The 22,696-nt window shown below is 39.6% G+C and overlaps 1 protein-coding gene across 1 annotated transcript in view; it reads left to right on the forward strand.

Moving 5' to 3' along the window:
• Positions 1–22,696, forward strand: part of LOC115221438 (diacylglycerol O-acyltransferase 1) — a 43,662-nt gene that overhangs the window by 10,533 nt on the left and 10,433 nt on the right. The window contains exons 2-10 of the mRNA XM_029791619.2: positions 1,091–1,178; positions 4,951–4,991; positions 5,628–5,713; positions 7,523–7,575; positions 9,345–9,447; positions 13,331–13,471; positions 17,440–17,511; positions 19,891–19,994; positions 21,928–21,966. Coding sequence (XP_029647479.1) covers positions 1,091–1,178; positions 4,951–4,991; positions 5,628–5,713; positions 7,523–7,575; positions 9,345–9,447; positions 13,331–13,471; positions 17,440–17,511; positions 19,891–19,994; positions 21,928–21,966 — 727 coding nt within the window. The remainder of the gene's footprint in view (positions 1–1,090; positions 1,179–4,950; positions 4,992–5,627; positions 5,714–7,522; positions 7,576–9,344; positions 9,448–13,330; positions 13,472–17,439; positions 17,512–19,890; positions 19,995–21,927; positions 21,967–22,696) is intronic.

Below are 22,696 nucleotides of genomic sequence, written 5' to 3' on the forward strand. Positions count from 1 at the left end.
CGGATGTTAAATGATGATGATGATGATGAATTTCTCTCCATTGGCTCAGCTTCCGAACTTATCCTTAAAGAAGAAATAACATCAGTTGCCATGGTGATCTAGCAGAAACTTTTGGCATGCTGGACATAGTGCTAAGCAACATGTCTTCTAACTCATTACATTCTGAGTTCAAATCCACCACTATCTCTGTCAGCAAAGGAGTCTTCCCATAGTTCTTCAAAGTGCTGGAAATAGCCACCATATCGAACCATACAGTCATAAAAAATGAACATTTCGGTTAATGTACTCCAAGATACATTTTGTCTGAAACATAAAATTACATGGATGGTCATGACTGGGACACTTTTGAGCACAAATCTGCTGGATTAGGACAGACCCAGGGCTAAACAGCAACAGCAAATGGCTTTCACTGCTTTAGTTCTGTGGTCTCCCTCATAATTAACAATACAGAACTCTGTCTCTGCCGCATATATTTCTGTATTTTTGTCCCCAGTAATTAACATTAGGTGTAATTATAATTAATATAAAGGCTAAAAGTGTTAATTGCCCAACTGCAGACAATTAGTTCAATCAACAGAATAAATATTTTAATTTCATTTATTATCTCTCATCTTAGATAAGAAATAGGTCAGTTTTAGAGTCTGAAGAACCAATTCTCTCTCCCTTGCTCTCTCTCTCTCTCTCTCTCCCCCATGCTCTCTCTCTCCCATTCTCTCTCTCCCTCTCTCTTCCATGCTCTCTCTCCCTCTCTCTTCTATGCTCTCTCTCCCATTCTCTCTCTCCCTCTCTCTTCCATTCTCTCTCTCCCTCTCTCTTCCATGCTCTCTCTCCCTCTCTCTTCCATGCTCTCTCTCCCCTTGCTCTCTCTCCCATTCTCTCTCTTCCTCTCTTTTCCATGCTCTCTATCTCTCTCTCTCCCCCATGCTCTCTCCCTTGCTCTCTCTCCCATGCTATCTCTCTCACACACACACACACACATACCTATATACCCCCCCCCTTATTTCCATCCCACAATGTCCAGGCCCCTTTGTCCCTCTCTTCTCTCTCTCTGCTTGTCTCTTTCCTCTAAAATTCTTTTCTCTTCCCACAGGATCCACCGACATCTTGATTCCCTATTCAGTACCTCAAGTGGATTCACAAACTACAGAGGATTATTAAATCTTTGTATTTTACTCCTTGTAAGTATCTTTTATCAACCACATGGCCATGGCTGTAAGGTCAAGAACCTTGCTTCCTGACCATGTTTTGCGTTCAATCTCTTTATGTTCTTCCTAACGTCAAACACTTTACATTGAGTGCTGCTTTCTGTGATGCCAGCATGGATGCTTTTTCATGTGGCACTAACATGTGGCTTTTAATGTGACATTATTTGCAGGCACCTTTTATGTGATGCAACATGGGTACATGGCGCCAGCATGGGCGCCTCTCTACATTGTGCCAGCATGGGCACTTTACATGTGGTGCCAGCATGGGTGCTTTACATGTGACATCAGCATGGGCGCTTTACATGTGGCGTCAGCATGGGCGCTTTACATGTGGCACCAGCATGGGTACTTTACATGTAGTGCCAGCACATGTGCTTTACACGTGGCGCCAGCACGGGCGCTTTACATGTGGCATCGGCATAGGCGCTTTACACATGGCGCCAGCATGGGCGCTTTACAAGTGGCACTGGCACGGTGGGCGCTTTACAAGTGGCACTGGCACGGGTGCATTTCGTGTGGTGCCGGCCACAGGAGCGTTTTGTGTGGTGCTGGCATGAGCACTTTTCATGTGGTGCCAGGACAGGCGCCTCTCTATGTGGCACCAGCATGGGCGCCTCTTTACGTGATTCTTGCACGGGCACCGCTCTATGTGGTGCCGGTGGGGGCGCCTTTTACGTGACATCATTGCAGGTATCTTTTATGTGATACCCGCATGACTGCTTTATAAGTGACCAGTTTCTTGAAAAAAAACTCGCTCTAAATCTTAAATTTTTCCATTCCTCATGGCAGCTAAACTTCTCGACACTTACAAACTCTTGGATTGCGTAACTTGAGTCACCATCACTAGCTTTCTGAGCAGAGTTATACTGTGATTTGTTGTCTTATACCCCTTTTTCCAGTATACACTTGTACAACCTTTGCCACACCTCCACAATGCAGACAACCCTTACACATAACATCATGCAGCTTCCCACCATTTTCCAGACATTGTCACACAATATGTCTGACTGTATTTAAGTCAGCTGGAAACCTAACACCATGGCAACAGAGTTCAAGTAGTGACTACCAAAATCCATTTTCCCTCTGTTTTTATCAGCAGCACAAGAGAACCTCAGATGCAAGCAGACATTACAATCAACAAAAGCCACATACATACATGCACACATATATGTGCACTTGTGCAAACACGTGTGTGTACATGTGAAAACACATATGCACACATGCAAACACGTGTGCACAAGTGCAACTGATGTGCACATGTGCATGCACGTGCAACACATCTACACACATGTGCAACGCATGTGTACATGCGAAAACTTGTGTGCACACATGCAAACATTTGTGTGCACACATGCAAACATTTGTGTGCACACATGCAAACATTTGTGTGCACACATGCAAACACATGTATGCATATGTGCACACATGTGTAAACACGTGTGCACACACATGCAAGCACATGCACAATGCAAATGGAAACATACACATGCACATACATGTGCAAACTTATATATATATGTACACACACAAACCTGCATGCACCTACACATGTACGTACACAAGCCTGCATGCAGATGTACGTACACAAGCCTGCATGCAGATGTATGTACACAAGAACAGGCAAGTGCACACACACACAATGTACAATGTACAGACAAGTATATGTTCATATACACAAGCTTATGCATGCACGTACAAATGTGTGCATGCACACACACACACACACATTCATGCATGCACACACGCAAGCAAGCACAAAGCTGCACACTCACACATACACACAAAAGACCAGGATTGTATGAGTCGGGTACATTACCACCTCATCGATGTTCACACAAGACATAGTAAAAAAAAAACAAATGAATGCACTAACGACCAAGCAAATTAGCAGCAGCAATGATGTACAAACAAAGCATTAGATCCCTTGTGGATCCTTTTAGTGCAATATGAGCCCCCACCAAGAACACAAGACAGGATAAGATTCTTCTCGAGTTATATAAACTCATGGGGCCGGTTTCCATGCTACATGTGTTCCCTCATTGGACTGGACATTGGTCAGTCACAGGATTACTCACTTTTGCCAGCTGAGTGGACTGGAGTAATGTAAAAGGAAGTGTTTTGTCCAAGGGCATAATGCATCACCCAGTCCAGGATTTGAAACCACAATATTATGACCATGTGCCTTTCAGCAGTGGAATGAGGCAGTTGGGAGCAACCGTTTCGATGCTGATAATTTAGCATGGCTGACTGTTTTGGTATCGGTACTTCTGGGTGATGGAGGCAAACATTTCTGCATGCACATGGAAATATACACATAGAGAGAGAACGAAGGAGAGAGAGAGAGAGAGAGAAAGAAAGAAAGGCGAGAGAGAGGAAGAAAGAAAGAAAGAAAGAAAGGAGAGAGAGAGAAAGAGAGACATTAAATTTATTAATTAAACTTAATTGACAGAAACACTTACCTTCTCATTTACATAAAGAAATATGTTCATACACATAAACACATCTTTTAATGTTCATTTTCTATGCTGGCATGGGTTGGATGGTTTGACAGGAACTGGACAGCTGGGGAAATACCCAGGTTTGAATTTTCTATTTCTCATATGCTTAAAGAGAAATATGCTGATGCCCACACAGTGAAAAAGATGTTGCAGCTTATTTAATCAAACACAAGTGACATAAACTCTTTCTCTTCTAATACGCATAAGTATGTTTATGTGGAGGAGGTAGAACCTGTAAAACGTGAGATGAGGTGGTGAAGCATGATCTTTGAATGTTGGACCTCACAGGCAATGACAAGTGACTGAGACCCTTGGCGATATGCTGTGCTTGAGAAGACCCATCAAGCCAAGTGAAATCGTAGTCATGGCTAATGTCAGTGTTATGTAACTGGTACCCATGCCAGTGGCATGTAAAAAGCACCCTTTGAATGTTGGTCCTCATGGAGGCAGTGACAAGTGACAGAGACCTTTGGTGATACACTGTGTTTTGAGAAGACCTTTCAAGCCAAGTGAGATTGTAGTTGTGGCCGATGCCAGTGTTGTGTAACTGGTGCCCATGCTGGTGGCACGTAAGGAGGACCCTTCAAACTTTGGGCCTCATGGAAGCAGTGACAAGTGACCAGGACCTTTGGTGATACACTGTGCTTGAGAATACAGGTCAAGCCAAGTGAGATTGTAGTTGTGGCCGATGTCAGTGTTACGTGGCTGGCACCCATGCTGGTGGCATTTAAAAGGCATCCACTACACTCTTGGAGTGGTTGGTTTTAGGAAGGGCATCCTGCCATAGGAACCATGCCAAATCAGATTGAAACCTGGTGCAGCTCCCCAGCTTACCAGTTTTCCATCGAACTGTCCCACCCATGCCAGCATGGAAAACAGACGTTAAACGATGATGATAATGATGTTTACTGACATGAACTGAGGGAGAGAGAAGAAGCAAAAGGCAAGAATGAGAGAAACAAAATGCCAAATAAGTCAATGTTGAATCCATTGTGTGAAATAGGCAGTGTCAAAACGGCAGCACTAAAAAAGTTGCCAAAACATCTCATACCCCTCTAGTAGAGAGAAGGCATTCTTTTGTAAGCACAAGGGTTAGGACTCTGGTCTAAGGATGACTTCAACCCTTCGTCTCACTGGTCAAAGGGTCGATGATGCTGGTTTTCCTCCTCTATTGGTAAAATAGTTTTAAAGAAAAAGACTTTTGCTACAGTTAATAGTCACAACTCATTTCCTTTTTTCTGTTTTAGGTAATTTCTAACACACGGCTGGTTTTAGAAAATTTAATAAAGTGAGTAAATATCATTTTCTATTTTTTTAAAAAATAGAAAAAAATTTTTTCTGCTTCATTTACAACAATGGTATGCTAGGTGATGACACAGAACCTGCTAGATATGGCAGTTAAATCTCCCCCCACATCTTGCAAAAGACGGGATGCTTTGGACAGTGTTATCTTAGATGATCATGGCTGGAATGTCTTTCACAATAAAGCTTCTAAATCGGAGCTGACCTAGAGTCAAACAACAAAAGTGCATTATGAGCCAACAAAGGTTTAGGCAACCTTTTTCAAGAAGTAGGCCACATGAGACATGACTTACAATCAAACTGAATACACTGCTAAAAAAATTTCAGGGCAATTTTTCTTTTAGTGTTTTGTGTTCTGGGTTGAAACCCTGCAAAGGCCAACTTCGCCCTTCATCCTTTCAGGGTTAATGAAATAAAGTACCAGTCAAATACTGGGGTTGATATAATCAACTAACTCCCTCTCACAAATTTCAGTCTTTGTACCTATAATAGAAACAATATTGTTATCCTATCTTCTGTTTTATGTATGCCATTCTCTGCTCCATCCTGCAGCTTAGAGAAACCAGAATTATTATTATTGTCATTATCATCATTATTATCATTATCATTATTAATATTTCAGATATGGGATTTTAATCGACCCTGTAGCCTCATTTCAAATGTTCCTGCTTAATCCATATAATTGGCCCAATGTTGTACTCCTTGCTTGTAAGTCCTCTTATTATTATTATTATTATCATAGGGCAGTGAGCCGGCAGAATCATTAGCGTGCTGGGCAAAATGCTTAGCGGCATTTTGTCCATCCTTACATTTTGAGATCAAATTCCACTGGGGTTGACTTTGCCTTTCATCCTTCAGGGGTCGATAAATTAAGTACCAATGAAACACTGGGGTCGATGTAATCAACTATCCCCACCCACAAATTCCAGGCCTTGTTCCTATAGTAGAAAGGATTATTATTATCGTTATTAAGACAACGAGCTGGCAGAAACATTAGCATGCCGGGCAAAATGCTTAGCGGTATTTCGTCTGTTTTTACATTCTGAGTTCAATTTCTGCCGAGGTCAACTTTGCCTTTTATCCTTTTGGGGGTTGATAAATTAAGTACCATTTGTGTACTGGGGTTGATCTAATTGACTGGCCCCCTTCCCCAAAATTTCAGGCCTTGTGTCTATAGCAGAAAGGATTATTATTATTATTAAGGCGTCAAGCTGGTAGAATTGTTAGCATGCTGGTCAAAATGCTTAGCAGTATTTTATCCATCTTTATGTTCTGAGTTCAAATTCAGCCAAAGCTGACTTAACCTTTCATTCATTTGGGATTGATAAAATAAGTACCAGTTGATCACTGGGGTCAATGTAATCAACTTATCCCCTCCCTCGAAATTGCTGGCCTTGTGCAAAATTTTAAACCATTATTATTAAAGTGGCAAGCTGGCGGAATCGTTAGCACACCGGACAAAATGCTTATTAGTGTTTCGTCTTTATGTTCTGAGTTCAAATTCAGCCAAAGCTGACTTTGCTTTTTATCCTTTCAGGTACGATAAATTAAGTACCAGTTGTGTACTGAGATCGATCTAATTGACTGGCTCCTCCCCCAAAATTTCAGGCCTTGTGCCTAGAGTAGAAAGGATTATTATTAAGATGGCAAGCTGACAAAAGTGCTTAACAGCATTTTGTTAATCTTTGTTCTGAATCCAAATTCCACCAAGGTTGACTTTGCCTTTCAGCTCGATAAAATGAGTACCAGTTAAGCACTGAGGTCAATGTATTCAACTTGTCCCCTCCCACAGATTTCAGGCCTTGTGTCTACAAGCAGAAAGGATTATTATTATTATTTTGATAATATAATTGTCATTTATATTATCATTCTGTGTGTGGTGGCAGCGAGCTGGCAGAAACGTTAGCACGCCGGGCGAAATGCGTAGCTGTATTTCGTCTGCCGTTACGTTCTGGGTTCAAATTCTGCCGAGGTCGACTTAGCCTTTCATCCTTTCAGAGTCGATAAATTAAGTACCAGTGAGACACGGGTTAATGTAATCGACTTAATCCCTTTGTCTGTCCTTGTTTGTCCTCTCTGTGTTTAGCCCCTTGTGGGTAGTAAAGAAATAGGTATTTTGTCTGCTGTTATGTTCTGGGTTCAAATTCCGCTGAGGTCGACTTTGCTTTTCATCCTTTTGGGGTCGATAAATTAAGTACCAGTGAAACACTGGGGTCGATGTAATCGACTTAATCCGTTTGTCTGTCCTTGTTCGCCCCCTCTGTGTTTAGCCCCTTGTGGGTAGTAAAGAAATATATATTATCATTCTGTGTGTGTGTGTGAAGGGTGAGCTAGTTAACATTTGTGTGTGATTAATTAACATGTACATATGATTAACTTGTGTGTGCGTGGTTAGCTACTGTACCTAATATACCGTGTGAAACATCCTTCCTTATGTTGCGGATGACATTAACAATTGCACATGCTGTTCACTGTATATTTAACGAGACTAAATATCATTTCATCTTTCTTTGACAGTATTGGAGTTGTTTATATTATTTGCTTTCAAAACAGAGTGCCTTCTTGCTAAGGTAAGTCAAAATATTCTCCGCCCTCCTCACACATACCACTTAACCTCTTCCCCTTTATCTTGTTACATCTGTTACTTCCGTGTTCACATGGGAAATGTGGAGGGAATAGTTTACACAAATGCATGTAGGTGCAGTCATGGCTGTGTGGTTAAGAAGTTTGCTTCCCGACTACATGGTTTTGGGTTCAGTCTCACTGCATGGCACTTTGGGCAAGTGTTTTCTACCATACCCTCAGGCCATCCAAAACCTTGTGAGTAGATTCGGTAGCTAGAAGTCCTGGGATTTTTTCGGTTTGAACGGCAGTTTTTTCTAGCGGTGTCATATGAAATTGTTACCCATAATTATGACCCTAGAATCAATCTATTGCATTTCAATCTGTTTTAGGGTTAGGGGTGGAGGGAAGGGTATCTTTTTTTCTTCACAAATGTAAATAAACCCAATCTGTTTCTTAAACGAGGGACATATTCATACGGCACAGAATGTTTTTACCTCAATAGACGTCAGTGATTGGTTGAAATTGCAGAAATTGAAGAAAAAAAAACAACAAATATCTTACAAACTATAGAATTTTCTCAATAAAGCCAAGAAAAAAAGATGTTTTATAAACACATTCTACTAGTATACGAAGTTTAAAATTTTTTAGTTACCTAGAAATTATGTTAAAAACTGCCGTTCAAACCGAAAAGATCCGAAGTCCTGTGTGAGATCCTGATTTCTGTGTATGTGTTTCTCTCCTTTTCTTTGGCATTATACATTATGGTGTCGTAAATGTCATTGTCATTACAAGCAGTTTCGTCCACTTCCAATATTCTGCAAGAAAATGTCTGGTCTTGGGGAAATATTTCCTTGCTTGGAAACAGGTACGGGTTGGCAACAGGAAAGAGATTGGGTCAAAGAAAATTTGCCTCAGTGACCCTTGCATGCATGGAAAAGAGGATATTAAAACGATGATGATATATGCAGATTGTTAGGGATGATGTGAAATTAGGAACAAGGCTTGATATCAGCCAGACAAACCGATGCAAGTGGCTATGTGCCTTGTTCAAAAGTACAACACATTGGTTGTAGTATGGATTGAACACTCAGTCATTTTGTCAATCCTCCAGTACAGATGTTTTTGACATTATTTGGATATTTTTGTTTTGGTGTCTGTCTGTTAGATTCTTTTGTTTGTTTTTGTGAGTTTGTGACTGTATATCTGCATGTGTATGTATGTGTGTGTGTATATATATATATATATATATATATATGGAAATTGTAGTTTTAATACTTGTGCCAGTGGCATGTAAAAAGCACCATCCGAATGTGGCCAATGCCAGCGCTGCCTTGACTGGCTTCTGTGCTGGTTGCATGTTAAAAGCACCAACCGATCGTGGCCACTGCCAGCCTCCTCTGGTGCCAGTGGCACATAAAAAGCACCCACTACACTCATGGAGTGGTTGGCGTTAGGAAGGGCATCCAGCTGTAGAAACACTGCCAGATCAGACTGGAGCCTGGTGCAGCCTCCTGGCTTCCCAGACCCTGGTCGAACCATCCAACCCGTGCTAGCACGGAAAACGGACATTAAATGATGATGATATATAACCCGTCTCTCATGGTGTACATCTGTCTGTTTGTCTCTTGTTCAGTACCTGTCTCTCAGTATCTCTCTCTCTCTCTTTCTCTCTCTCTGTCTGTTTATTTGATGGTGTTTCTCTTTCTCTTTTAGTGTCTGACTCTCTCTCTCTCTCTATTTCTTCTTTATTACATTTTATATATTTTCTTTCCAGAATTCTATCAGTGATAAATCAGGCCAGTTGCTATACTGCATTAACCTGCTGGTTCTTCTCATCTTCCCTGCTGCTCTCATATTACATTTACATCCAAACCCTGGTAAGTTTTATTAAACATTAATTATTCGAAATTTCCATTGATACTTTCATATGAAACAAACAGATTATCCAGTTTCATCTTGACTAAACTTTCAACACTATCACATTAACACTCTCTCTCTCTCTCACACACACACCACGACCATCACCACTGTAGTGTGATGGAGGAAAAGGACAACAGAAAAAGAAGCAAACGGGAAAAAGAAATACAAAAGGCCTTACCTGTTGACCTCGGAGGAATGAGTGGTCACTCTCATGAAATAGACACACCTTTCCTCGCTGCCGTCTCTGCTCGAACTGACCACATGTGCTTCCTGCCCACGCATGCCCTCTGCCTGTCTCAACGGCCCCTGCAAGCCTTACTTCCGTCCACCTCATCTGCAATCCCCTCCACCAACACCACATAGCTCCATCACAGCCCATAACACCACTGCCATCACCACCACCACTATCGTCATTGTCACTATGATTGCCAACACTGCCATCACTGGCGCTATCACCCCATCACCAATTTGACCAAGACCATCACCATGACTATCATAATTTTACATTTGCTTTCCATATTGGCAAGGTTTAGATTGGACAGTATTGCCCAAGTCCATTCTTACTTGGGACTAATGTTCTCCTTGTTGATTTAACCCTTTCGTTACCAACCCGGCTGAAACCACTTCTGGCTGCTCTAAGTACAAATATTTTGTTTCCATAAGTTTGAATTAAAATCTTCCACCAAACCTTAGTCACAATTTATGTTCCCAACACTAGCTTAATGATAACTAAGTTATTTTACTAAATTCTGTGTTACATTTAAAGTAGTTGAAAGAAACACAGAGCATCTCAAAATAAATACAGTATCCTTCATTGCACAGGTGGCATTGACAGAGATGAGGGGCTATTGAGAAGTAATGTGGGGAAGTGACTGGAGATTAAAGTCAATGAGTGACTTATACATGTAACAAAGTCACCAATCATAGTAGTTATGTGTCTCTTAGTCAGCTCCTCTGCGTGTGTGTTGTAACAGCTAATGTAAAATGGATATAGCATGGACAGGGCTACAGGGTTGGTTATCCTGGGTGCAAATTCTTAGGGGTGCAAAATTTTAAAAGAAAAACAAAGTAGTAATAATAAAGATAAAAATGTAGTGTGCTTTTCCCTCAGTACTTGCTTTGTCCCCTGGCCACTGGCAATCCACACTGCACCACTACCTATTTCTTTACTGCCCACAAGGGGCTGAACACAGAGAGGACAAACAAGGACAGACAAACGGATTAAGTCGATTATATCGACCCCAGTGCATAACTGGTACTTATTTAATCGACCCCAAAAGGATGAAAGGCAAAGTTGACTTTGGCAGAATTTGAACTCAGAACATAGCGGCAGACAAAATACCGCTAAACAATTACCCCAGCTAAACAATTCTGCCAGCTCGCTGCTACCACTGATGTAATGACCTGAAAGTAGAACTAATTGTTAATTAGTATTTGCTCTGTTTCAGACAGTCGTTATGTCAATAATAAACATATGCTCTGGTTCTATACTACTCCTTTATTATTCATCAGTCGGTTAACAATATAACCAATTAACTAATTGATTGATTGAGTAATCAATCGGATTCACAGCCACTTCAATGACCTGCCCTCTCTACTTCAGGCCAGCTTCAGGTCTGAATAATTGACGAATAATAAAGAAGTGAAATACAACAAAATCTGCAAATACGAAAACAAAGTTAATTAGTTCTAGCTAGAAGTGGAATTATCCATCCATCCCCCTTCTCCACCCACTATTCTGGGGTGGTTGTGGGGGTAAAGTTCTCAAGCTCCTCTTCCATAGGGTCTTGTCAGAAGCAACTGTCAGACTTTCTGGATGGATTCCCAAGCTTGACCAACTGAGATTATGGTAGAGCCCTTCTTGTTCTACCTTTAGTTGGCTTGGCTTGAAGAACCTGTGACATTCTAATCACATCTCCACAGTACTGGAGCTGTAGCACCACCAGATGAAACTCCCTGATCTCTGAGCTATGCACCCTGTGAAGCAACATTATTCCAGAGATCCTTTCGAGGAACCCCATTTCTTCTACTTGTATTTATGGTCAGCACTCAGCATTCATGACTCTAGGTGAACATAGGCACAAAAACTAAACTGAAAATAGTGAGTTTGGGTTTGAAAGTAGAATTGATCAGAATTTTAGCACTGAGTCAGTTATTAATTTTTCTGTTTGTTATTCAAAAGAAATGTTTGTTCATTCAAGTAAAAACATTGTTTACAATGTTTTTACTTGAATGTATTTTGAATAACAAACAGAAAATTTTATAACTGATTCAGTGCTAAAATTAGATCTTTAAGAACAATAAAGGCTAATCCAACTTTGACATAGTTTTTCTAATTCTGTATTGATGACCTGAAAGAATTGTTTTAAGAGTTGATCAAGATAAAGAAAACAAGATACATTGTTCTGCTAGAAGTGGATATTAATAAACGTAGTATACCAAAAGTTCAAATACCTTTGAAATATGTATAAATCCGTGACATTTTAGAGATCTTGGTGAAATAGTTATGTATATTGGGTCACATCTTCTGGAGATATTGTGATTTTGAATTTCTTCCAAAATAAAGTAAAATCTGCTGTGAAATATTTAAAAAAAGACAATTTTAAATTTGAATTTTTAAAATTTGGTATAAAAATTGGTGGAAAAAAAAAAAAAAAATTATTACTTAGCGGTTCGGCCCGTTACTTAGCAGTTCGGCAAAAGAGACCGATAGAATAAGTACTGGGCTTACAAAAGAATAAGTCCCGGGGTCGAGTTGCTCGATTAAAGGTGGTGCTCCAGCATGGCCGCAGTCAAATGACTGAAACAAGTAAAAGAGTAAAAGAAAGTATTTGGGATCACATTTTCATAAGTTTTTCAGCTTAAAAAACAAATCAAATGTAATTTATTGCTCATTTGTACAACAGACTTTTTTAAGATTGAGTTTTTGAGAAATTTTTTATCGAAAATATGTAGAAAGATGATCAATAAATGATATAACTCCAATAAGTTATTATCATCATCATCATTTTTACCTTCATTATCACATCTTCGTTATTACATCGACTTCAGGTCCACTTTGCCTTTCAGCATTTTGGGGTTGATAAAATTAGTATCAGTCAAGTACTGGGGTAAATGTAATCAACTTTCCCCCCTCCCCCAAATTTTCAGGCCTTGTGCCTATAGTAGAAAAGAATATAATAATAATAATCATCATCATCATCGTTTAGCGTCTGCTTTCCATGCTAGCATGGGTTGGACGGTTCAACTGGGGTCTGGAAAGCCAGAAGGCTGCACCAGGCCAAGTCTGATCTGGCAGTGTTTCTACAGCTGAATGCCCTTCCTGATGCCAACCACTCCGTGAGTGTAGTGGGTGCTTTTTACGTGCCAGTTGAGGCTGGCATCAGCCACGATCGGATGGTGCTTTTTACGTGCCACCGGCACGGGGGTCAGGCGAGGCTGGCAACGGCCACAATCGGATGGTGCTTTTTACATGCCACCGGCACGAGGCCAGTCGGGGCGGTGCTGGCAACAGCCACGTTCGGATGGTTCTCTTACATACCACCGGCACTGGTATCACAGCTGCAATTTCCATTGATGTTGATCGATAATATTAATAATAATAATGTGAGTTGGCAGAATCGTTAGCATGTTGGGCAAAACGCTTAGTGGCATTTCGTCTGTCTTTATGTCCTGAGTTCAAATTCCACTGAGGTTGACTTTATCTGCCATTCTTTTGGGGTCGATAAAATAAGTTCCAGTTGAGTATTGGGGTTGATGTAATTAACTTACCCGCTTCCCTGAAATTGCTGGCCTTGTGCCAAAATTTAAAACTAATATTTATTGTTGTTGTCGTTTCAGCCTTTTCCATTGTGACATTAGGTTTCTACACCACTGTCTTCTTGAAGTTAGTTTCATATTGCAGTGTTAATAGTTGGTGTCGTAACCAAGTAATGAGGGAGACCCCTTTAAAACGACACAAGTCATTCAGCTCCTCTGAAGGTACGTATATCTATTATATAAAATCCGGTTCTGTCTGTCTGTGTGTGTCTTCTAGGATCTCGGGCATCCTCCATCCGATTGTGCTCAAATTTGATATGTAGATACCGACGGTATCAGGGCGTGTATAAGTCTTGAAAAAATTACAAAAATCGATTCCAGGTGAGAATGCGATTGATAAAGCCGTTTTTGTCCTGCTTTTCTTCCATCAACCTGTACATAACTGCACCTTCTGTTTTTTGTTGTTTTTGTATTGCTTAACCCTTTAGTATTTAAACCAGCCATATCCGGCCAAAATATTTAATCTGTTTTATGTTCAAACTGACCAGATCCAGGCTCTCACACCTACCCTACAATGTTATTCTACATTAAGTAATTACACAATCAAGATCTTGAAGATATGAGATAATCCATGATTAATTCAAATCAATGGGAATCAATAGGCATTATGTTTGATAGAATAATCTGAACACTAAAGGGTTAAAGGCATGTTTCTTACCTGCCAAGCTTACTGCTTAAACCATGTTTGTGTTCTCCCAGTTAACAGCCTTATCATTACTGGTACTTTAAACTCTTCGGTTGCATATTTGTGTGAATAAAATCGTTTTTCCTTGGAATAGGAAAAAAAGTCTACCAAATTCACTCACAAGGCTTTGGTCGGCCTGAGCCTATACTAGAAGACACTTGCACAAGGTGCCACGCAGTGGGAATGAACCCGGAACCATGTGGCTGGTAAGCAAGCTACTTACCACACAGCCACTCCCTTTGAGAAAAAGAAAAAAAAAGGGCAGGAAGGACAATTTGGTTAATTTATTCCTTGATATCCAGACTGTGTTTATTAAGATAGGACCGTATGGCTAGAATGTCTTTGATTAGAGATCAACTCACAGAGATCACTGAGGGTTGAACAGTATGAATGTAGATAAAACAAACTTTAAAAAGGAAACGAATACAAGCCAGCCATTGCTTTGATTTCCATATTTTTATTGAGTTTATTTAAAATAGATTGATATGAACGATGTTTGTGGTTGTATCAATGAAAACAAGGTCATTGTGCTAAATCTTGACTGTTGACTCAAATACTTGTGTAGTCAAAACATGAGGCGACTACGAGAGGTTTTGTTTGAAAAGTGCAGCCATTATAGAAAAGTGAAATAATAATGAAAAAGTTTTTATCACTGAGAAGTGAATAAAAATGAAATCCTTAGTCAAAACATTTTGAATACAAAAGCATAGGTGACAGAATAGTTAAAATGCTAAATCATAGCACAAGCCTTCACGAAGCAAAAGAAGTAGCCTCTTTCTGAATGACTTTATAACAAAAAAAAAAAGAAGCTAGGAATAGCTTGGATCATAGATTTGTTCAATGAAGGCTAATCTGAGACTAAACAACAAATATTTAGTACAACGACCTCCTTTTCTTTAACTCCTTTGTCTATCCTGTGTATCACATTTACCTGACATCCATGCATCGTATATGATACAGATTCTCTTTTACTCTTTTACTTGTTTCAGTCATTTGACTGCGGCCATGCTGGAGCACCGCCTTTAATCGAGCAACTCGACCCCGGGACTTATTCTTTTGTAAGCCCAGTACTTATTTTATCGGTCTCTTTTGCCGAACCGCTAAGTAACGGGGGGCGTAAACACACCAGCATCGGTAGTCAAGCAATGCAAGGGGGACAAACACAGACACACAAACACACATACGCATATATTTATACATATATACGATGGGCTTCTTTCAGTTTCCGTCTACCAAATCCACTCACAAGGCTTTGGTCAGCCCGAGGCTATAGTAGGTGCCACGCAGTGGGACTGAACCCGGAACCATGTGGTTGGTAAACAAGCTACTTACCACACAGCCACTCCTGCGCCTATTTTTTAAAAAAATCATCAGAGTAGCTTGGGACTTATGAAAGGAAAGCTTTGCTTTACCCAGATGAATGAAAAAAGGGCTAGCTAAGCAAAAAAGCCTGTAAAGAACCATGGACATTTTGGACAAATTTATGAAAATGCTTTGGACAAGCAAAGAGCTAATACTTCTACAAACACCATTCATATCAATAGATTTTTAATTTTTATAGGTGCAGATATGGCTGTGTGGTTAAGCAAATTGCTTCCCAGTCTTGGGTTCAGTCCCACTGTGTGGCTCCTTGGGCAAGAGTCTTCTACTGTAGCCCTGGGCTGACCAAAGCCTTGTTAGTGGATTTGGTAGATGGATGGAGAATTGAAAGAAGCCCATTGCACATGTGTGTGTGTGTGTGTATAAATGTGTGTGCATGTTTATCTATGTTTGTGTTATATTTGCTCCCCTCCACTGTCCAACAACCAGTGTTGGTTTGTTAATGTCCCTGTAATTTAGTGGGTTGGCAAAAGAGACCAACAGATTAAGTGTGAGGCTTAAAATAAATAAATGCTGGAGTCAATTTATTTGTGTAATCCCTTCGAGGCAGTGCTCCAGTATGGCCACAGTCAAGTGACTGAAACAAGTGAAAGATCAAAGATACAAATCTTAATTACACATTTTGGATTCCAAGAAATAAATTATCCAAGAGTCCTTCCTTCCTTTTTTTTTTTTCCAATATGGAACATGTAGCAATATTATACGTCTTCAAAAGGCAGCAAGCTGGCAGAATCATTAGCAAGCTGAACAAGATGCTTTGTAGCATTTCATCTGTCTTTATGTTCAGAGTTCAAATTCTGCTGTGGTCAACTTTGCTGTTCATCTTTTTGGCGTCAATAATATAAGTACCAGTTGAGCACTGGGCTCGATGTAATTTTGAGCTTGTCTGAAATGTCCATGCTTGCTTTCAGACTTTTTTTTTTAGTTAGCCCTTGTTTCATTCATAATTAAGATGGGATGGCCATGGCTAAAATGCCTGGTCATAAGTAATCTCATTCACATATCACCATGGCATAGATAAAGGAAAACAAAAATAAGCCAGCTATTATTTTTTGTTTTGCTTATAATTTCTAAATATCATTTAATTCAATTAGAGGTTAAATTAGCATCGTTAAGGGATGGTCTTTCTCAGTTTTATAACCAACCTACTAAAGTATTTATCTCCTTATTCATACGATACTCTTCTTCATCATAATTTACTATTTAATCTCTATCTGTTTACCCATTATTATCCTTGACTAGCACTATGACCCGGTAACGCCAGGTCATACTGCTAGTGCATGCATATACAGCTGTGTGCGTATGCACACACACGTGAGTACTGTCCAAATCTCCGACCAATCACATACAGCTAGCAAGCTTTCAATTGGCGTATCAAGTTTCAGGCATTTTGATTGGGTTTTGGATAGAAAATTCACAAAAAAGTCACTTCTATTGATTTTTTTAATGGCTTTGCAGGGTGACTGGGGAAATGTAAAGATGTGCACGGCCATCCTTGGACGGTTTTGAATGACCATAGAAAGTGCAAGCCCTCTAACTGAAAAATTGTGGATTTGTATAAAGGACACACACACAGACATTTTGCCGTTTATGTATATAGAGATTATATTTACATATTATTTCTTACCCACTAAACCAACCTGTAACCCCCTGACTCAAGCATATACCTCTATTAGCCATAAATAATATTCTTCAGTCTTTTGTGATGATTCTATAATACAGCACATAAAAAACCCAAGGGTATATCTTTTTCTACCCAACTGAAGAGATTTTGCCCCCCAAAATGATTTTAATAGTACTTATTTAATCTTTAGGCTTAATTGAAACAGCTGTAAGGGACTGTTTGACTTTCGCTGATAATAACTCTTTACCAAATGCTATATCTCCATTTTCTTATTTTTCATTTAAATATCATTTATGGATCAGGGGCATTGTTTATTGATTGGAGGTGTTGTTTATCAATTGAATGCATTGTTTACCAACCAAGGATTCATTTATTGATCAGCAGGTATTGTTATATGTAAAATTAATGTACAGAACAAATTTCGCATTTTTCTTTCTCCAGGAAGGAAAATTCCTCAAAGTGGTAAAGTTGGCAGCCAATTAGTTACATATCCAAATAATCTAAATCTTAAAGGTGAGTACTTTATGTCTCTTGTACTCTATTTCCCATCTCCAGAAAGTACATTGCTCTCAAAACTCCTACTTACTCTTCTGTTACTCAATATGCATTATAGTCCTAGTTATTACTCCACCCCTTATATCTTATAATCCTAGTTGTTGCTCCCATCTATCTTCTAGTCTTGATTATTGACCCCACTACCTAGTCCTAATTATTGCACCCATATATCTTCTAGTCCTAGTTATTGCTCCCTCATCTTCTAGTCCTAGTTCTTGTCCCCATATATTTTTTAATCGTATTGCCCTACCCCCTATACTTATTGCTCCCATATAACTTCTAGTCCTAGTTATTGCTCCCATATAACATTTAGTCCTAGTTGTTGATCCCCTTATCTTCTAGTCCTAGTTGTTGAACCCCACCTCATCTTCTAGTCCTAGTTGTTGACCCCCACCTCATCTTCTAGTCCTAGTTGTTGACCCCCCACCTCATCTTCTAGTCCTAGTTGCTGACCCCACCACCTCATCTTCTAGTCCTGGTTATTGACCCCACCCCATCTTCTAGCCCTAGTTGTTGACCCCCCCACCTCATCTTGTCTTAGTTGTTGCCCCCATATATCTTAAATTTTAGTTATTGCCCCACTCCTTATACCTTTTCATCCTAATTATTGCCCCCATATATCTTCTAGTTGTAGTTATTACCTTGCTCTCACATCTAGTTATTGCCTCCCCACTTATATATCTTCTAGTCTTGGTTGTTGCCTCCCCCCTATGTATCGTATAACCCTAGTTATCGTTCTGTTCTGTATATCACTTCTGCTAATTAGCAACCCTCTCACCCATCTTCTACTGTTAGTTATTGGCCCCCTCCCCTCAAAAGTATCTTCTAATGAGGACATGCCACTCTTGTCTCTTTCAACAACAAGTATACAGAAATGTTACTCATGCCAAGAAAACATCACTTCAGCCCCTTCATTATGGGCAGCATTCAGCTAGGGCCCTCAAAATCACTCCAAATGCTGGGCTTCACTATCTCTAAGGCTCTCCCCTTAAGAGAGTACATCCTTACTAGTCATTGAGAGTATCATTTTTGTTTACATACCCATTAACATTATGTCCCCTAACTCTGTGCTCTTCACATGGTTAGTCTACATTACTCCCTAAGGAGCATATGGCCATTCTCCCAGTTTCTCTGGCGTATATATTCCTCCCTGGACAGGACGCCAGTCTTTCACAGAATTATTTTTACCAGCTGAGTAGACTTACTAGTCATTGAGATGTCTGACCATTCTCTTCAGGGCCAGAAGCTAACTTCAGCTTCCAACAGTTTTTTTGTACAAAGCTCAGTTGAGGCCCTCACTTTAACATTGCTTTCACATCTTGGATGGTGGTACCACTGGTACATACACACACATCCTAGATCACATTCAGAAAAGAGCCACCTGAACTGATTGACATAGAATTAAGGACATGCTCCAGTTTTTGGTACAGAGGCATGCTGTTTCCTCTCTCTTCCTTTTCTGCTACTAATATAATGGCTTCTGTTCCTTGCGGCTGGCTGGGTTTGTGTCACTTCTAGCATTTCTCTTCTACTTGTCCTACTTCCTGCCATCACACTTGTTGCACCCATCTCCCCCGGTCTCACACTAATTATTGCATCCAGTCTTTCCTCCCCACATTATTTCTGCTGGAATTCCCTTCCTGCTCAGGCATGGCTGTGTGGTAAGAAGCTTGCTTCCCAACATCATAGTTTTAGGTTCAGTCCCACTGCATGATACCTTGTGCAAGTGACTTCTACTTTAGCTTTTCTACAAAAAACTAAAAGAAGCTTTGTGTGTGTGTGTGTGTGTCTGTGTTTGTCCACCCCACCCCACCCCACCACTTGACAACCAGTGTTGGTGTGTTTACATCCTCACAACTTAGCAGTTTGGAAAAAGAGACCAATAGAATAAGTACCAAGCTTGCAAAAAAAAAAAAAAAGATATTGGGGTCGATTCATTTGACTAAAAAATTCTTCAAAGCAGTGCCCTAGCATGGCCTTGGTCTAATGACTGAAACAAGTAAAAGACAAACCCCGCCCACCAAAATGATAAAAATGATGTGTTTCCTGACAAAAATCCAAAAGGAACACTAACAGCATCAATCTCAATTTGTCTTGAGAAAGCCATTGGCATTGCTTCTCCTCTCAGACAGAGCAAGTAAAAAAAAAAATAATCTTCTAGTCCTACTTATTGTATGCACTCAATATGCTTCTGTTCACCCCACAGCCACACACTTTGATGTGTTGTCAATATCTAGTTCATTTCCTGCTGCTCTTCACATTGTCTTCTTCCTGTTGTTGTTGTTGTATGCACGCAAAATGGTTGTAATCACAATTACCCAACCTCTGTATTTCTAGATCTGCACTACTTCATGTTCGCACCCACCTTGTGTTATGAACTCAATTTTCCCCGCAGTTCTCGAATCCGAAAATCATTTCTCCTAAAACGCTTTATTGAAATGGTAAGTGTTAAATGCTTTTCTTTCTTCCACGTTTTAATTATTATTTTGCACATTACTTATTCATTGGTATATGTTTTATCTTATATTTAATCTTTCTATAAGATGTAGTTTTTCTAAATGGTATAATTTAATTTTTTCATTATTGAATTGATAACAGGTGTTTTTTTTTCTAATTTATATATATATATATGTATATATTATATTTTGTGAAATTTGATTTAGTATTTCTAAATTGAATTTTTCCCTGTAAGTTTGGAATAATATTCCCTCATATTATTATTATTATATATATATATATGTATGTATTGTTGCCTGAGCAGCTGACTGGCCCCCGTGCCGGTGGCACATAAAAAGCACCATTAGAGTGTGATCGTTACCAGTGTTGCCTTACTGGCACTTGTGCCAGTGGCACGTGAAAAAACATTCGAGTGAGGTCGTTGCCAGTGCTGCTGGACTGGCTCCTGTGCAGGTGGCATGTGAAAAACACCATTTGAGCATAGCCATTGCCAGTACCGCCTGACTGACCCTCGTGCCGGTGGCACATAAAAACACCCACTACACTTTCAGAGTGGTTGGCATTAGGAAGGGCATTCAGCTGTAGAAACTCTGCCTGATTAGATTGGAGCCTGGTGCAGCCATCAGGTTTGCCAGTCCTCAGTCAAATCATCCAACCCATGCCAGCATGGAAAGTGGACATTAAACGATGATGATGATGTTTACATTTAATATGGTAAATGCAGTAACAACTATTTTTAAGTTGGAATGAGTTCTGCAAAGAGAATTCCTGTCCATCTATTGTTCCTATATTTTTGATACTGAAAAAAAAAGTTAATATCCATCCATTTTCTCTGCTTACTTTTCTTTGGAGAGTCATTGGGATAGAGTTCTCAGGCACATCTCCAAAGGGTCCAATCAGAAGCGATTATTATTAAACATTCCTGCTGGATTCCCAAGTGTGACCAAATGAGTCTACGGATATTATCCAATCATCTTGTTCTTGATTTACCCTTAGAATCTCCTGCCAGTTGGCTCAGCTTGAAGAATCTGGTCTTGTGATTCTTTCCTGTAATATTCCAATCACATGTCTGTAGTACTGGATGTGTGGCCTCTCAGTGCAGAGATGTGGTTGCTTGATCTGGAAAGACTCCCTGATCTGCAAGCTATACACTGTCGAGTAACATTACTCCAGAGGTCCTTTGGAGGAACTCCATTTTGGTCACTTGTATTCTCGACCATAGGGTAAAGGATAAAGACCTCCTTTGGTCAGGAATGATGATGGGATTGCACCTAGAAAGTTACCCTCTGAGGCTCAATTCCAGGCAAGGTTGTTTGTGGAAGACCAGCAGTCGCCCATGCATACCAGTCTCCACTCTCCATGCCACCCTTGTTGTTCAAGAGAAAAGGCAAAGACCGATACAGCTTGGTGCCAGTGATGTTGCAGCTCATTTCTACAGCTGAGTGAACTGGAGCAACGTGAAATAAAGTGTCTTGCTCAAGAACACAACACACAGCCTGGTCAAGGAATTGAACTCACTAGCTCATGATTGTAAGCCTGACAATCTAAGCCTAACCACTGAGCCATGCCTCTGTCATTACCCAACATTCATAACCATAGGTGAGGATGGGCATAAAAACCAAATCAAAGAATGTTATTTTTTATCTCTTGTTGTCTGAGAACCAAATGTTAAAAGTGCTGCGTTATAGTACCAGTAATTCTAGCATCCAAGTCAATATTAAAAATATAAAGAGTGCAGAAAATGAAAATGGAGAATTTGTTGGCATTTCTTTGTGAGAACTATTGCATTTGGATATTGCAATACAAATGTAGTAAGATTTTCCAATTTTGTAAAATTTTGTAATTTTGTGTATTTTTGAAAATTTATTTTCACAAAATTCTTTTTACAGTAAATTTTTATTCTTTCAAATTTTCCAGATCTTTCTGTGGCAGGTGATGCTTGCTCTATTACAACAGGTTAGTGTTTACCTTACTATCATGGTTAAACTTGTATCTACATAGTGCTGTAAACACTCCTTTTACCACATTAATTACCCTGTGCACGTAAGCGAAAGCAGGGTATTGTAATCACTTGTCTTTGTCTGTGTGTTTGCAAAATTACTGGAAAATGGCTGAATGGATTTTCACTAAATTTGGCAGAAACATTCATTGGGTGAGTGACTCGAAATGATGAAAATTTGGTTTGATCATCTTCAAACAATCATAAATACATACGTACATAAGCAACTCTGTGTGTTTGTGTGTGTGTACAGTGATGGATTCGAGGGTTTCGTTTATTTATGAATTGATATCTTAATTTTACTGGAGTTTGATATCTTAATTTTACTGGAGTATAAATACCTATAATGGTGATACTTAAAAAGAAAATTAAAAACTTTTACCTTATAACCGCAAAAAATAACAAGGTAAAAGTTTTTAATTTTCATTCCCTTTGAAAATTGCTATTAAATGTGGTTTTGGTCGTTTTGACTGCTTCTTTTAGCATGTAAAAATTACCTGTTAAAGGTAGTTTTCTCTTGTGATTAAATGTACACTATTTTATATTACATATATATATATAGCCTAAAATAGGTCTAACTTCTAATGGACTAAAACATGAAGTGCAATTGGGGGTCCTTAATTTCAGTGTTTTAGTGTCAGCATGGAAGGGGACATTCGTATTTTGAAAATTAGATTTGCTGATTGG

Source organism: Octopus sinensis, linkage group LG18 (assembly GCF_006345805.1).
Source record: "Octopus sinensis linkage group LG18, ASM634580v1, whole genome shotgun sequence".
NCBI classification, from domain to species: Eukaryota; Metazoa; Mollusca; class Cephalopoda; order Octopoda; family Octopodidae; genus Octopus; species Octopus sinensis.